Genomic DNA, 15,006 nt, shown 5'->3' on the forward strand with positions numbered 1-15,006 from the left:
TGAAGATTGGTCTACACCTTGCCCGAAGGTACCACCCTTACCCATGTGGTACACAAGTGATATCTAATCCACATGTAGGATTGGGTACATACCATTTTCAATGCCTGGGCCGTTACTATACCTGAGGTAGCTTTTAATGACTGATTTTGATGCTGAGACAGATTTCGTTAACCAGCCATATCTGTATGATGCAAATCCGAGTAACCGATCAGGAGAAACGATGACGCAGCAGCACAGCAGCCTGGATAGTGAAGAAGAAAGCTACAAGGCTCTTTATTTGCACCTGCAGCTTCATTCCCTGCTGCTGTTGTAATGGCAAAAAATAAACTGGCCCGACATCTGTTGGCAATGTCAGTAGTCTGTTTTTATGCTTGTAATGACACATTAAACTCTGTGGTTGACTATCCCCCCCCCCCCTTTCTTCACCCTATGTCCCGTTCCAGGGGAGCAGTGCCAGCAAAATCGTCTCAATGAGTGCATGCTTTGTTTTCTTTGTCTGTTTTGGGCCAAGATCTGGCCTTAGATGTGGTGGCATTCTATGATCGGATAATTCCTTCCACGTCCCCAGTTTAAGGTGTGTATGCACGTGTGTGTGTGTGTGTGCGCGCTCGCTTTACCGCCGCTCGCTTGGCGGAGCACAGGGAGTGCAAACAGTGGCAGTGGGTGGCAGGGATCCTCGGTGGCCTCTCGCCCAGCTGGAGGAGAGCCATTTGCCCCGTGAGGGAGCACCCACTCGCCCTGGCTCGGCCCGCTGCTCTTGCCAGTGGGAACTCCTCTTGGCTGAGGCCCGTCGGAAGCGCTGACAATCACTGACACATCACTGGCTGAGGCCTCACAGACACACAACATTACACAAGCCCTGAGTGAAAAGTGAGTCCGACATTGTAATGCAAAGAATGTTCATCCGATGGAAACTATTGCCATATTTGAAATAAGAGCGTGTTTTTTTTGCTGTACTTTTGCTCCTCGCTTTCATATTTCATTTTGAATCATTCAAGTGTAGTTTTACCAGTTTTTTACAGATTTTTATTGTAATTTGTCGTGAAATACAATTGACTTTTGCACGCATGTTTGCTGTTGGGGTAAGGCTGTCGGGGTGTAAGTGTGCTTGCCGTGAGATAAAGATGGAGGTAACATTGCAGTTCCTAACTGTGCTGCCTTATCAGTGGCGGCCAGAGCGCCGTCAAATGCATGAATTAAACAACACGTTGTGAACTGGTTCAGGCGTGTACTCCGCCAGCTGCAAGTCAGAAATCAGGGAGCATATTTCAGATGTTTTTCAAAAAGGTACGTCTGAAAACCAAACAATGCAGTATTTATTAACGATGTGTGTGTGTGTGTGTGTGTGTGTGTGTATGTGTGGAAGTTGAAAAGAAATTGGCGGTTAAAACTAGTTAGGCCTCGCCAGTATCACAACCAGGCTGTCCCTGAACTATGATCCGTGGGCCAACTTGTCTCTGGGGAGAGTGGGGAATTTCCCAGACCCCTAAACACCCCCGCCGTCTCTCTTTCCCTCTGTCCCCCCCCCCCCTCCAGACCAGTCGAGACGAGCAGGTTTGAACCCTCTCCCTGTGTTGCTGGCCTCCCATGCCCATTGCCACTCAAGCAGCAGGGGTCCAGTGCATTTGTCTCATAATTATCCGACTGGATGGGGGGGTTCTGAAGATGAAAGATGCGAATCACAGAGCTCCTCTGTCAAAGGTCTGTCTGCCTGACTGGGGGGTTTTGGATCTACCTCCCTTGTCCTCTCTCTCTCTCGCGGCATCCACTGCTCCCCCCCCACCACCTCGACTACATCTCACACACACACACACACACACACAGTCTTACTTTTCCTCAAGAGCTGCCTCCACAGAGCATAATCGCAGACAGTAAACGCTCGTGCACGGCCCCCCCCCCCACCCCTCCTCTACCAGCCACCCCGCTGATTCATTCACAACTACAAAACTGCAGAAATACCCCCCACCCTCACATCCTGAAAGACTTCAGACTCTCTTCTTTTTTCTTTTTTTTTCAACCCCCCCCTCACATGCTCCGCCTACCAACCCATCGGCTAGCCGCCCACCTCACCCGCTTGCCCTCCCCCCCCCCTCCCTCGCCCACCTCCTCTTTTCTCCTCTCCACCCTCCCCACCACCACCTTTCTCCTTCTTCTCCTCTTAACTACTGGCTAGGAGTTAATGGACTGTTTTGGCTAGTCTCCAGACGGTGAGTGTCACCTCATTAGCCTATACCGGCTCGCTCCCAGACTGCTCCTTGTGTGTGTGTGTGTGTGTGTGCAGGAGGAGGACTACAACGACGGAATGTCATTGGTCTGTCTCCCTCCCACCGCACACCCCCTTACCCTCTCCCTCTCCCCTTCCCACCACTAGAATGAATGAGAAAACATGCATGCATAATTAAATCTATAGTCTCGTCCTCCCTCCTTCCTCCACAGCCGTGCATTTAAAAAAAAAAAAGCTCCTGCTTGGAAGTTTGCCACCGTGAAAAAAAAAGAAAAGAAAAGCGGTGTCTTCGAACCAGAGTGATGTGGCCAACCTTCCACCCTCGTATGGACCTATTCTTTTTTTATCCCGGCCCGCCGAATGGCAGGGTGGCAACAGCGGGCGAATGTAAATGCCACCCGGTCCTGCCAGTCAATTACGCCGCAACAAAGCTAATTGTTTGTTTGGTGCATACCAAAAAGATGCCGAGGTTGGCCATTGATGGGCCCATTGTTTCAACGCAGATGCGAAGTTCTTTTTTTTCTCACAGGCTAGACTTGACGCTGATTAAAGTTGTGAACGATGAGACCACACTTTCGGAAGATTTATGCAACTGTTGTAAGTTAAAGATTTAAAGTGTAACTAGATTTAGGAATTATTTCTTATCAGTGAATCTTTTGATTCACTGATATTTTCAATGCATCAATTAGTAGTTTGTCAGGAAATAGTCAAAGAGGCCCATCGCAACTTCCAAAAGCCCAAACGGAAGCCTTCAAATAGCTTGTTTTGTCACAAATTTCTAATATATTTAATTTGCAAAGATAAAAATTGAGAAAAATGTACATTTGAGAAACTGAATCCAGCCAGCGTATTTGCATAGTAAATTGATTTCAAAAGATGATGTTAGGGAACCTTTTTTCCGTCGATCCAATAATTGATTAAAGAATCTGCAACACTTCATGCAATGGATGGTTCCAGGTGCCGCAAAGGAGATTACAAATCTTGGGCAACATGCTAAGAGGGAAGTGACAGGAAGATAAAGAATGAAAAGGGATACAGAAAGAGGAACAGAAGAAAAAGTAATGTAACAAAAATTAAACAAATCGAAAGGAAGGGCTACATTGTGAGAAAAGGACGAAGAGAGAGCGAGTGGGAGGAGGTGGACACGTTAAGCAGGGCGCAGTGTGCTGACTGGAGGCCGGCCTGCTCATTTTGCATGGGACAGATGAGCCACTGTGTCGCGTTGCTGTCGTGTCGTTTGTCTGCAGCGCGGCACGCTGACTGCATCGCACACCGCGGGATGCTGGGTGTGTGCCTCAGCCTGTGGGTTAAACGTGTGTGTGTGTGTGTGTCCACGTGTCGTACAACATTATAGCGCTAGCGTTGGACGCTTGCTTTTGATTCTGCGTCTCTATGCACGGTATATGCGTCCATGTAGAGGTGGGTAAACTTTATTTCTCAAATTAAAAGGTGGGGCAGTTGAATTTAGATGGGTTAACCCTCATCTGCATCCTTGGTTTTGTGACTGTGTATTCCCCTTTGTGCTCGCCAGGTTCTTCCTTCTCCTCTCTCCGGGGCCGGTGTGGCTAATGATCCGTCAGGGCATTCAGTCCCTTGTTCAAGGCCCACTCGCCACTGAATGCGCTCCCTCCCCGTCCACACTGTTTGGTGACCTCAATGAGGAGCCTGTTGTCCTGCCGGCTCGGTTAAAATGCTCTCCTCTTTTCACTGCCGTGAGAGTTTACTGAGGAGAAGGCACAGCGACTCGGCGGAGAGAAAAGAGGGCCCGCTCTCCTCCGGCATTAGTATGCGCCGACGAGAAACAAACACACACTGATGATTCCACGCACACGCGCACATTCACGCCGAGGTGGCAATGCACACACCGAGAGATGCACACGCACACAGAGAGGTGCGAGTGAGCCGGGTCACACACAGTCAACCGCACACACATACACTGTATGGCTCCTCATTGTTCTTGTCTGGGCTGGGATCCCACTTGATTCCATAAGTCTCAAAACCCTGACAGTCCTACTGTGTGTGTGTGCGTGTGTGTGTGTGTGTGTGTCTGTCTCGCCCCTTCTGCTCTATTGAACAAGTCTGTGGTGTCTGGCTCGGAGAAAAGAAGGCAAAATGTCATTGTTCTCGCAGACGTTTCAACTTTGCCCCTCTCACTTTCTATCTGCCTTTCTCTCGCTTTTCGTCTGAGAGTGTGTCTGTGTCTGTATTTGTGTGTGTGTGTGTGTGTGTGTGTAACTCATCCTACTGTACCTGCATTCCCCGTCAGTGGCAGTCATTCGATAGGGTAGCTATCCGGATTACCAGGTGCTCCTTTAAGCCAATAAGAAATACTTGCCTTGTTCCAATTATGAGATAATCATTACAGTGTCACACAGTGTATAGGCACCATTGGGAGAACACAGGGAGTCACAGTTTGTCAAAGGGAATACAATACTATGCATATCTGTCTGTGCAGATATCACTGATGATAGAGTTACGCGTGGAAGAGGTTGAAGAGCGAGTTCAACACCCAGCCCTACCAAATACAGATAAAATAGTCATAGCAGGGATTTGCACCACATTTAATTTTTTACTGCTCAGCTGCAGCTCATCGTTACCGCTGAGACAATGCCACCAAGATGGCGTCCCATTCGGCTGCAGCGCCTGTCTTCCCTTCACCCTCGGCGCCAATAGCGCTTTCCTTTTTGGCCAGGTCAGGTGCCAGCCCTTTGCAGAACGCCATGCATGGGTCCGGGTGAGGAGGGGGCGGGCTGAGATGCCAGAATGTGGTGTGTGTGTGTGTGTGTGTGTGTGCAGGGAGGGGTCGGCGGCGGCGGGGGGCATCGCCAGTTGGCAGGCTGGCACACAATGCCTGGCACGATAAGATCCTCCCTCTTCTGCGGGCAGATTTCCTCGCCCATATCTTTTGTTTGGCTTGTTTGGGTTGCGGGTCATCCCGATAAAGGCCACTTTGTTTAGACAACAAAGCGTGAGGGAGGAAGAGAAGAGAGAGATAGAAAGACAAAGAGAGAGAGAGAGAGGGCATTAAAAAAGGCGGCAAGGGGGCGGTGGGGGGGAGAGTGCCACCACAGATGGAGACATAAAAGAGAGACGGAAGTGTTAAAAAATAGGAGATATGAGGGGAAATAAATTATCGAGAAATTTGAAGACATGGTGTGCACTTGTCGCCGGATAAGATGATATCGCCACAGATACACGCTGAACAGTAGATCTACGCCGAGGCGGGTATGAAAAGATACAATAGGGGAGGGATACTGTTGCAGGACACGGGGACGGCGATAGATAGTGAGGAGAAGAAAGACGGGAGATCTGGAGAGGAGAGCAGGTTCTGCCGGCTCCTGGAAGCCGGCCCGAGCGGCGTGAGGTCATCGGCAAAGCTATGAGTGATAGAAACCAGGAGCAGAGGAGGACACGGGACAAAGTACACACACATTCCACACCGGCACATGTACAGTCATTTGCGCACACTGTCAAGACTTGCATGACCCCGTGTGCAACACACAGACATATTTCGCCCGTGCAGTTCCAAGGAAGGACAAACTGGTCTCCTGCAGCAGGAAGGGAAAGAAAAGCAGGACGACACTGAGCAGAAAGTCTGCTCGACCACATCAAATATTTACTCAGGAGCAGCTGTATTGTCGAAACATTACGCGTCGGAGCTGCTCCGTAATTAGGTCGATATTTTCTGCCCCTCTCTCAGTTTCTCCCAGTTCTCCCGGAGTTCCACCCCTCTCCACCTCTCCTCCACGCTCCCCTCCCCTCCCCTCAGCCTCCCCAGGCTGCTGAAATGTGTCTTGGCTCGGGACCCATGCCTCTGGCAGTCAGAGTGCTATACATGTGCACAGAACCCCGCTCGGCATAAAATGGCTGCCAGACAGGCTTCTCCTCCTGAAATGTCGACAGCGGTATGCATCTGCAGGGTGTGCGTGTCGCGCGTGCGCACTGTTTTTTTCTTCTTCTTTTTTCCTGGAGCATATATGTACGTGTCTGCAAGTGTTTGCGGGCTAGGAGCGTGCACCGCCACTGTAAAAAAAAGAATAAAAAAGAGAAAGTTTCCCAAACTATGTGGCTAATTTAATCCACACACTGTGTGTGTGTGTGTGTGTGTGTGTGTGTGTGTGTTCCGCAATTTAGTGGGAGAAGAATGGGTGTGATGCCAAAAAATGAGAGGGTGTGTTCGGAGAAAGTGTGTGTGAGTGTTTTAGTGATTATAAAATCCAGGCTGGTAACACACATGGGCGTGGAAGAACCCTCAAAAGCACTGAGAAACATTCTTGCAGAGCCAGATTGCTGTTGCCATTACCCCTAATTGCCCTAATCGTTACAGTGGTATGATAAGTATCCCACTGGACAAGAAGGTGTAAGAACTCGTGGACACGTCCCAAATACCCACAAGCCCTCTCTGCTACTTTTTCCCCCTTGCATTTCTTGTTTGTTTTTGCTGAGTAACTGCAGATAATCTGATTCATATACGTGGTGCTGTTTTTTTTTCTCCTCTTCCTTCATGAACCAGTTTGTTTATTTAAACAAGTGGCAGGGACGGAGGGTGCCAAGAAATGTTGTTTTTGGAACGTGCATGTTGGTGTGTATGTGTGTGAGAGGGCGTGTGTGTATGTGTGTGTGTGTGTGTGTGTGTGTGTGGTGTCTAGCCCTGTGATCGAGGCCTGCCAAGCTCCCAGGGCAAATCCCAGCCTCCTCGACCGCAAAACTGTTTATTTACAGGTTACACTGCTGTTTATTTGAAGACTATCGGATTGGCTGGGGTTCTGCACAGGACACCTTTTAGATACGGACACCAGGCCTCAGGCTCCAAATGTGCCACGTCTTTACTTTATCTCACTTTAATGTACTGCATGTTATTTTTTAAATCGCAGGCAATTTAAATGCTTTTAAATCCAGAATTATTTTTATTTGAGGCTTTATACCTGTTGAGGGACAAAAGTGATGAATGGAAAAAAGAAAGAAAAAGTGAAGTAAATATAAACAGCACACTTGCGGCCTGACAAATGTGCAAGCGCTGCTCGAAACAATGTCGTAATCACCCTGAAAGAAGATGAAGGAGCATGAAGCTGCCCTTTTCGGGTCAAAGGTAGAATGTAATGCAATATGGGAGGTGTTTCCAGCTCCGGTGCAGGCCTGGCAGATGCGCCATATGCTCGCATCCCACCTTGAGTCATCCAGGTGGTCTCTCCTGGTGCTACAGTGGGGCCTCATGCTGGAAGATGCTGCCTGGGATCTCTAATTGCCGCCACCATCTGCTCTTTTTGTCATGGTTGCCTGTTCCGCCCTCGAAGAAGGGGGGGGGGGAAAGAAACAACAACAACCAAAAACACAGAACTCTGATCCGATCTAACCTCTCCCGCCTCCACCTTCTTTGCTCCTTCTCTCCCCTCGCCACCTTTTCAGCGTTTACCTCATCTCCACTCTCCAGTGCTCTTTTTCCCTCTCCCCTGGCCTCGTTTCTCTCCCACTCAGCAGTTCTCGGGGCGCGAGCGCAGACTTGGCAGTCGTAACGAGACTGATGGATGACTCCGAGAGTGGCATGGCGGGGGGGTGGGGGTGGGGGGCGGAGAAGACAGGGAGACAAGGCCACTGAGCTCCCTGCAATCACTTTATGGACGTGTGCTGTGCCAAATCCACACAAACCTCCGTCCGCTCACAAAAGCTGCTTTGCACACTGTGTGTGTGTGTGTGTGTGGTGGGGTGGGGGTGGGGGGGGGGGGGGGGTGCAAGGCAAACTTTGCTGGGACCATGTTGTTCAAGAGTGTACAACTTGCAATGATATGGATTTTATTTTGGACACGATTAAACTGAAAATAATTTTGATAATTGATTATTTGATGAAGAGATTTTTTTGAAGATGAACGCAAATAGTCTGTTCTAAATATTACAACTTTTCTACGTGTGCACATGGCAGATTTGACAGAGAACCCTTATAAAAAACAATGTGGGACTTCACAATGGGAAGGCATAAGTCATCCATATGTTTTTTAGAATGCAGAGCGGAGGTCTATCGTGAGACCATAACTTCTACATTACTTGTATGTCTTTAGGGCTAAGAGTACTGGAAAGAGGGGATTTTTTTTATTTTCTTCTTTAACGTATGGTCCTGTTCCCTCCCTACTTTGTCATTGTTGAGCTTCGGCCAAGAACATTCTGTTTTTGCAGCGCTGTTTAATAGTCAAATTTAGGAGAGGGGGGGGGGGGGACGAGAGAGAGAGAGAGGGAGAGAGAAACAGAGAGAGAACAAGTAAGGGATAAATCTTTCAACTACTTTTCTTCTCTCTCTCCCACCCCACCTCTCCTTCCCTCTCTCCGTTGCCTCCGTAACACGGCTCATGAGAGCTGCGGCAGGAAAAGGGGTGTTGTTGCAAGGCGAGGGTATCTGAGTTCACTGTCTCCAGCTTCTTGTCTTGGCTCTCTCGCGTTAAAGACGTAGAGGACACTCTCCCTTCTGGTTCTCATTGGGCCTTCTCCGTCTCAGGGCGTGTGCGGGCTTTGGGTCATTATGGGGGTCCACTCAGACGCTGTCCGGCACTGTTTGGCACGGCAGTAGTTCAGTGCTACTTTCAGTCACTTTTTCCTCCCAACACGAAACATACAACGCAAAGTACGCACAGATTGATATCTGTCCATGATGAATACAGTTCATTTTCACAACTTTTGCCGTTGCGTGATATAAAATGAATAAAAAGGCTCATTTGCCTTGTCAGTCATCAACCAGGGCAGCAAGCTTCGAGGTAAAACACGTCAGCTCAGGCCATCTCATACCAAAGTCTGCGCGCTGTACCCGATGGAAAGAATTCCACTCATGTTTCCTCGTAATTCCCCGCCCCTCCTGTCCTCTCTCCACGTTTTGTTCTGTGCTCGTACCTTGCACAGCAGGACCGAACACATTCTGCACCCCCCCCCCCCCCCCCCAACACTCCCTTAGCCCCTTTGAAAAATTACCCAGAGGTCTGCTGGGAAAAGACTTTTAGGCTATCCAGTGTCAGACAGAGAGCTCTTTTCTTCGGTCTGCCTTCCCATTAATGATAAAGCTGTTCAAACAAAACTGTCTTGTTTAATGTACACTGGGTCTGCTCGCCTTGACTGCTAGATAAGGAAAAACATTAATGCATCAGGAAGTCCTGAGTCCCCTGAAATGCACTTTGTCTTTTTGAGTGTCTTGACAGAAGTTGTTCCTTAATTTGAATTGACCTCAGTGAGTTTGTGGCTGTTGAGAGACAAACTGTAAATCAGATTAAAGTTCCGATTCACTTATTTTTTAAATAACAAGTTACAGGATACAGTCTCCTCACCCAGCCACCAGGTGACATTTGCTGGAAACAATCAATGCTGACAAGAAACCAGTGTTTCAGTAAGATCTCCTCCTGCTTTACTAAGCCCCCCCCCCCTCCCGTCTCTCTGTGTGTTTGCAGACTCGCGGCAGTCAGGAAGTCCCAGTAACAATGAGCCAGGCAAGAACCCTCTTCCAGGTATGTACAGTACCAGTCATCCTCCCTCCTCCCTCCTGTCATCGCTCTATTGTTCCTCTGCAGCTTGCCCTCTGTACAGCGGCCTATGTACACCCTCGCTCACCTCGTTTGAATAGTGTTGATCTGCCGTGAACTCAGTGACTTGCAGTCAAAATAGCAAATCCCTCACTGTCGAAAAACAACCCCAAAACTAAACTGTACTGCCTTAGGTTCACACCATGTAATACCTTTGAAACAACCACAAAAAGACAATTTAATTGGATCATTACATTTGAATCGTCATCATCCGAGTGGCAACATCCAAAACGGCGTGAAACAAAACAAACAAAAAAAGAGACTGGAGTGAAAACATTGCAGCAGATTGCACCTTTCGGCTGGCAGCGGAGTGTGTCACGGTGAGCCAGCTGTAGGGAATATTCTCCATCAGCGCCGCCGTTCCCCTTGGACTGACCTGCGCTGTGTCGTCACAACATTGGAATGAAAATAGTTTGAGAAGTATAATTAGTTGTCTACCTCAAGAGCTGGTTCCGCCGTTTCACGTGCCAAGGAAAACATGCTAGCGAGCCAATGACTCAAGCCTCGGAGGCCCCCGGGCAGTGGCATGGTCCCCTGCGAAAGCCGTTGGCTCACTGGAGGCACGAGGCTTTGTAGGTGCCAACCGAGTCCGCCCGCCTATCTTTCTGGCACGGGACAGAGTGCCCTTGGTATCGCATCAAAGCCGAGCTTGGGTCATTTGGGTGTCAATTACTTGTCTGGCTCGTTTACGTGTTTGACCTATAGCCTCTGGTTAGTGTTGCTGAGTCCTGGGCAGGTCATACAGAACACTGCAAACAATATACAGTCGAATTACTTGGTCAAAAAAAGACTTTTCGGAAAATAATAATCATGAATGCAAATATAAATACTGCAGTTAATGACTTTTTAAGGTGGCTGTTTCTTGGTGTGATACGTTGTCTTATTGTAACGGCGTCACTATTGAGAGTTGTGAAGTTTCGCTGGTGTATCTGGTCGAATGGGCCGCGCCTGCGGCTCAGCGTGGGCTCATTCGTTGTGCTCTCAGCAGCAAGAATGTCACTCCCTCCTCCCCACACACCTGTCCTGTCACTCTTAACCGCACCGTACACACAGACTTTGTTTGAACACTTCAACTGAAAAAGTACAGCACAGTAACTTTTTCACAACGCTCTCATTTTCACGTCAACAATCTGCAGCTCAGATCTCATGGAAACTAAGACCCTAAGACTACAGAAAGACAAGCAGGAAAAATACTTTGGTGTGGCATCAAACTGATGAATTCTCCTTTTTACCGTTTTTTAAAATGGGTTGAAATCCCTGTGTGGTGGTCTGTACCTGCGTATTTATCTCGTCTTTGAAGTAGTCCACGTGTTCATGTGTGAAACGGCCGATCATTTTCAATCTTCATACAAAATGAAGCAGAATGATTGAGAAGAGTTGGAAGACCTATTGACCTCAATGCTGCTGTTGATTTCACATTCAAAGAACGTCATTATGTGTATTTTTCAATTGGTCTGAAAGTGTTTCGTGAACAACAAAGCATGACTGTGATAATGATGTTCTGTGTGTCCCTCTGTCTGCAGTCTACTTGGAAGACAGCTTCATCAAATCAGGAGTCTTCAGTGTTACAGAGCTGGTGCGAGTGTCCAGAAGTAAGTACATACAGTCGCCGGCGTCGCATTGTCACGTTGCACACGTTAACTAACCTGCACACCCACACAGGTGTTTTCAGGTATTCCTTCACTCATCACTGATTAGACCTCTGCTCACATTGATGATAAGTGGGAATCACATCAGGACAAAGTCCATGTACTTACAGGAATGTTGAAGGTGTACGTTTCCCTGTCCCAACAGGTGTAACCGAGTTAAAATGAGAGTCGGGGAGAAGTCAATCAATCACAGTCTGTACACGCCCACACGGCCTTAAGAAGAGGTCTAACCCGGGTAGCTGCAAACACCCTTAGATCTGCCTTAGTGTTGCTCGGACGCATATTTGCGTGTTTACATGTAAACAGAATCTGTAACTCGCAGCTTTTTCTACAATTCCCAACCTCTGTGTATTTACTGGAATCCACAATACAACTGTAGTGTGGCAAATCCAGTTTGTACGGTCCGTCTGCATCTGTATAGACATGTCTGCCCTCCGCAAAGCCGTTAAACGGTTGTCCCTCCGGCAGTCCTCTGATAACTGAAGGCGCCCCAAGGCGTCCTTTTCCTGTACTTTAGCTCTGGAACATGCCTGCGGTGCACAAAGACTCCAGTCACCCCCAGTAACCTGTGTTTAAGAGCAACATACCGGTGTCATGCTGTCTGTGTATGTACCAGTCTATTCCCATCTCATGTAAGACTCAGAGTGGTGTGTCATTCCTGTTCAGTGCTGCGGTCTAAAGTAGGTTTCGAGTGGGTTTGAAATAAGTCAGGTTCGTCTACAGAGAGTCATTTGGCAACTATTTTGATGATCACGATTGTGATTGTGATTAATAAAACGAGTATTCTGAATACGGCTGTACGAATATTAGATGAAAAAACCTGTCTTTGAAGAATAATACTTTTATTCCCTGCACACAGGGTTTCACATGTGAAATTCTCCAAATCTTGTTCTGGTCATTCCCATGTTAACGTATTGAGAGCAACAAAATAGTGTTTAAAACGGACCTTTGTTTCCGTTCACCTGGCGTGTCAAAGTGTTTCTGATGTTGGAAACATGGACCAGGTTGTCTCTGCTGTCTCACACATCAAGCTGTGAAAGGCAGAACCTACTCATTTCGATGCTCTGAGACTGACTGTCCTTTGAAAGGCTGTGTTTTTGTTTAGCGTTTAATTTGACCAGATGGCTGCTTTGCTGTCGTGTGACCGAGCCCGGTTTCACTAAAGCCAACTGAAGTCGAGCTGGAATTTTAAAAAGGTCGACGGACACACAGGAATTGTCACTCACTCAGCCGGTCACTCCCTGGGAAGATATCGAAGCAGCCGCTCGTCCGTCATCGCGTCTCTCTCCCGACTCTCCGGGCCGCCGAGACATTCTTTGAAGTCCATCAAAGGGGGCTGCGGAGTTCAAGGCTGACTTGGAATCCAGCATTTCGACGGGGACACTCATTAATACAACAGGGGCCTCCGCTGCAAGTGTAAAGACATTTTGTCAACCGAAAATGCAGATGAAACATTACATTTTCCCCTCATACAGAAAGACAAGGTACTCCGCTAAAAGAAGCACTGCGGGGCAAACGCAGCATCATTGTTTCATTTACAGTTGTTTTTTTTGATCGTCTGAAATGAGATGACAGGCAGGGCAGCCAAGTGCCAAGAAGAGAGACAGTAAAGAGAAACCAGCACAGACAGAAGTGGTTGGGGGTATCCTCATCCATGAATGAAAAGAAGAAGAAACCCAAAACAATGGTCTTGTATTCGGCGTCCCCGGGCCGGATGCATTCCTCCACAGGCAGCTCGGTATGGGTAGCAGCGGGTAGGGGCCTTTGCCAGGGCTGCAGTGGGCTGCCAGGGCGGAGGCTGGCGGAGGGATCGTGCCAGTGGTGAACCTCAGACCACAACAGACGGCGCCACACACTCCATCCTCTCATCGACTCCAAACCAACCAACCAACCGCTCGAGCCGCAGGCGGCCTCGCGGGCCACACGCTGTAGAGCGAGAGGCGTGTGGGAGACAGAGGGGGGAGAGAGAGAGAGAGAGTGACGATGGGTGGTGAACTCCTTTTGTTCTGTAAACACTGGCGCGGCCTCCCGTGAAACAATATCCCTCACCTTGACCGCAGTGAGAAAAACAACACCTTTCCCCACTGTAAATCACTATGTGAGGAAACTGCTGAGTGTTGCACTGGACCGTAGAGAAGAGGAGAAAAAATGTTGACGATTGCGAATTCGGTTTTGGCAACAAAAAGGCCTTCTTTTGGTGCTATTAGCTGTACAACACCTGTTGTATTACTGCTGTATATCTACATATTTAGTGTATATTCAGTGTGTCTTCTTAGTGCCACATATAAAACTCAGCTGCTGTAAACATTCTCGTCAAAATGTCCGTACCTGCAGCAACAAGCGCGTTGGGAAGCATTGGCTTGTTAACCAGAGTGCTCAGCAGAAATGCCTGTGATGGTCAGACAGTTAACCTGTGAACGGGGAGCGCTTAATTTGATACACAGGGCCTCCAAACGGCAAGCGTCGACAACAGTCAGTCAAGCTGTCGTGCAATTAATTGTGCGCCTCTAGATGCGAGTAGAGGGAAAGACGCAGCACACTGCTGACACTGGACTCCCTCTTTGCAAGTGATTACAGAGTAACTGTCTCTCTTTGTTTTCTCTGTGTCCTCTGCAGTGCCCATCACCCACGGTGCTGCAGTAAACTTCTCCATGGCCGACATGCCCAGCCAGCCCTACTATCATGACCTGAACTCCAGCGTGGGGCTGCACCGCTCCCTGTCCTCCCCTCCCGGCAGGTCAGTGGAAGTTACAGCAACGAAGCCCCTTTTTGGGCAAAGTTGGGGGAGGGAAAGACTTTCTATTATAGCAGTGAAGAGACATGGCTCCTAGTATTAATGCTAAGCTAAGCTAACCATCTCCTGGCACTAGCTTCATCTTTAGCACACACATATGTGAGTGGTATCAATCCTCTTGTCTAACTCTTGGCAGCACCGTGAACATGTGTATTTCTCAGAATGTCAAACTCTCCTTTGATTTTGTGATCTTGAAAGTCACAATGCCAACAAATTGGCTGGCTCTGCTAAACGATGAAATTGACCGTGTCCCACAGCAAAAGGCCCAAAACCGTCAACATGGAGGAGAACATGGACACCAGCCCGACAGGACCTGACTTCTACTCGTCACCCAGCTCGCCAGCCAGCAGTCGGGCCAACTGGCATGATAGAGAAGGAGGTGATTTTCCTGTTTTTATTCGACCACCTTTCTCAACTTATGGGAGTTTTTTTTTCACCAGGCTTGGATGTACTTTGTCAGTAACACCCTCCAACGCATTCACACAGTTACACATACGGGTTACACAGGGGAGCAGCCGTTGTGCGACTACAGTCTCTTGCACAGCATGTTGACAGGCTTTAATGAGGGGTAGGAGAGCATTACCCCTTTCGCCCTCATCGCATGCAAATAGATTTGATCAAAGCAAACACCTCACGACACTTTTGAACAGCTGAACTCCCTTTAAACGCTCAGCCTTCTCATAAGCTACTGTACATCAATGCCGCCAGCCGTTTCGTTGCGGACGAACTGCATCTGGTTTCTCTGCACATGAACCGGTTGCACCCTCTTAAAATATATACCATGAC

General features: G+C 48.4%; 1 protein-coding gene across 7 annotated transcripts in view; it reads left to right on the forward strand.

Annotated features, from left to right (window-relative positions):
- Window positions 1-15,006, forward strand: part of LOC306796526 (nuclear factor 1 B-type-like) — a 56,797-nt gene that overhangs the window by 27,769 nt on the left and 14,022 nt on the right. For 5 of the 7 annotated variants that reach the window (XM_079295498.1, XM_079295496.1, XM_079295501.1 and 2 more), the window contains exons 3-6: window positions 9,646-9,702; window positions 11,301-11,369; window positions 14,043-14,163; window positions 14,478-14,599. In XM_079295498.1, the coding sequence (XP_079151624.1) occupies window positions 9,646-9,702; window positions 11,301-11,369; window positions 14,043-14,163; window positions 14,478-14,599 (369 nt within the window). The remainder of the gene's footprint in view (window positions 1-9,645; window positions 9,703-11,300; window positions 11,370-14,042; window positions 14,164-14,477; window positions 14,600-15,006) is intronic. The other 2 variants (XM_079295499.1, XM_079295500.1) reach the window with 1 other exon arrangement.

The sequence above is a fragment of the Melanostigma gelatinosum genome (assembly GCF_949748355.1).
Source record: "Melanostigma gelatinosum genome assembly, chromosome: 23".
NCBI lineage: Eukaryota > Metazoa > Chordata > Actinopteri > Perciformes > Zoarcidae > Melanostigma > Melanostigma gelatinosum.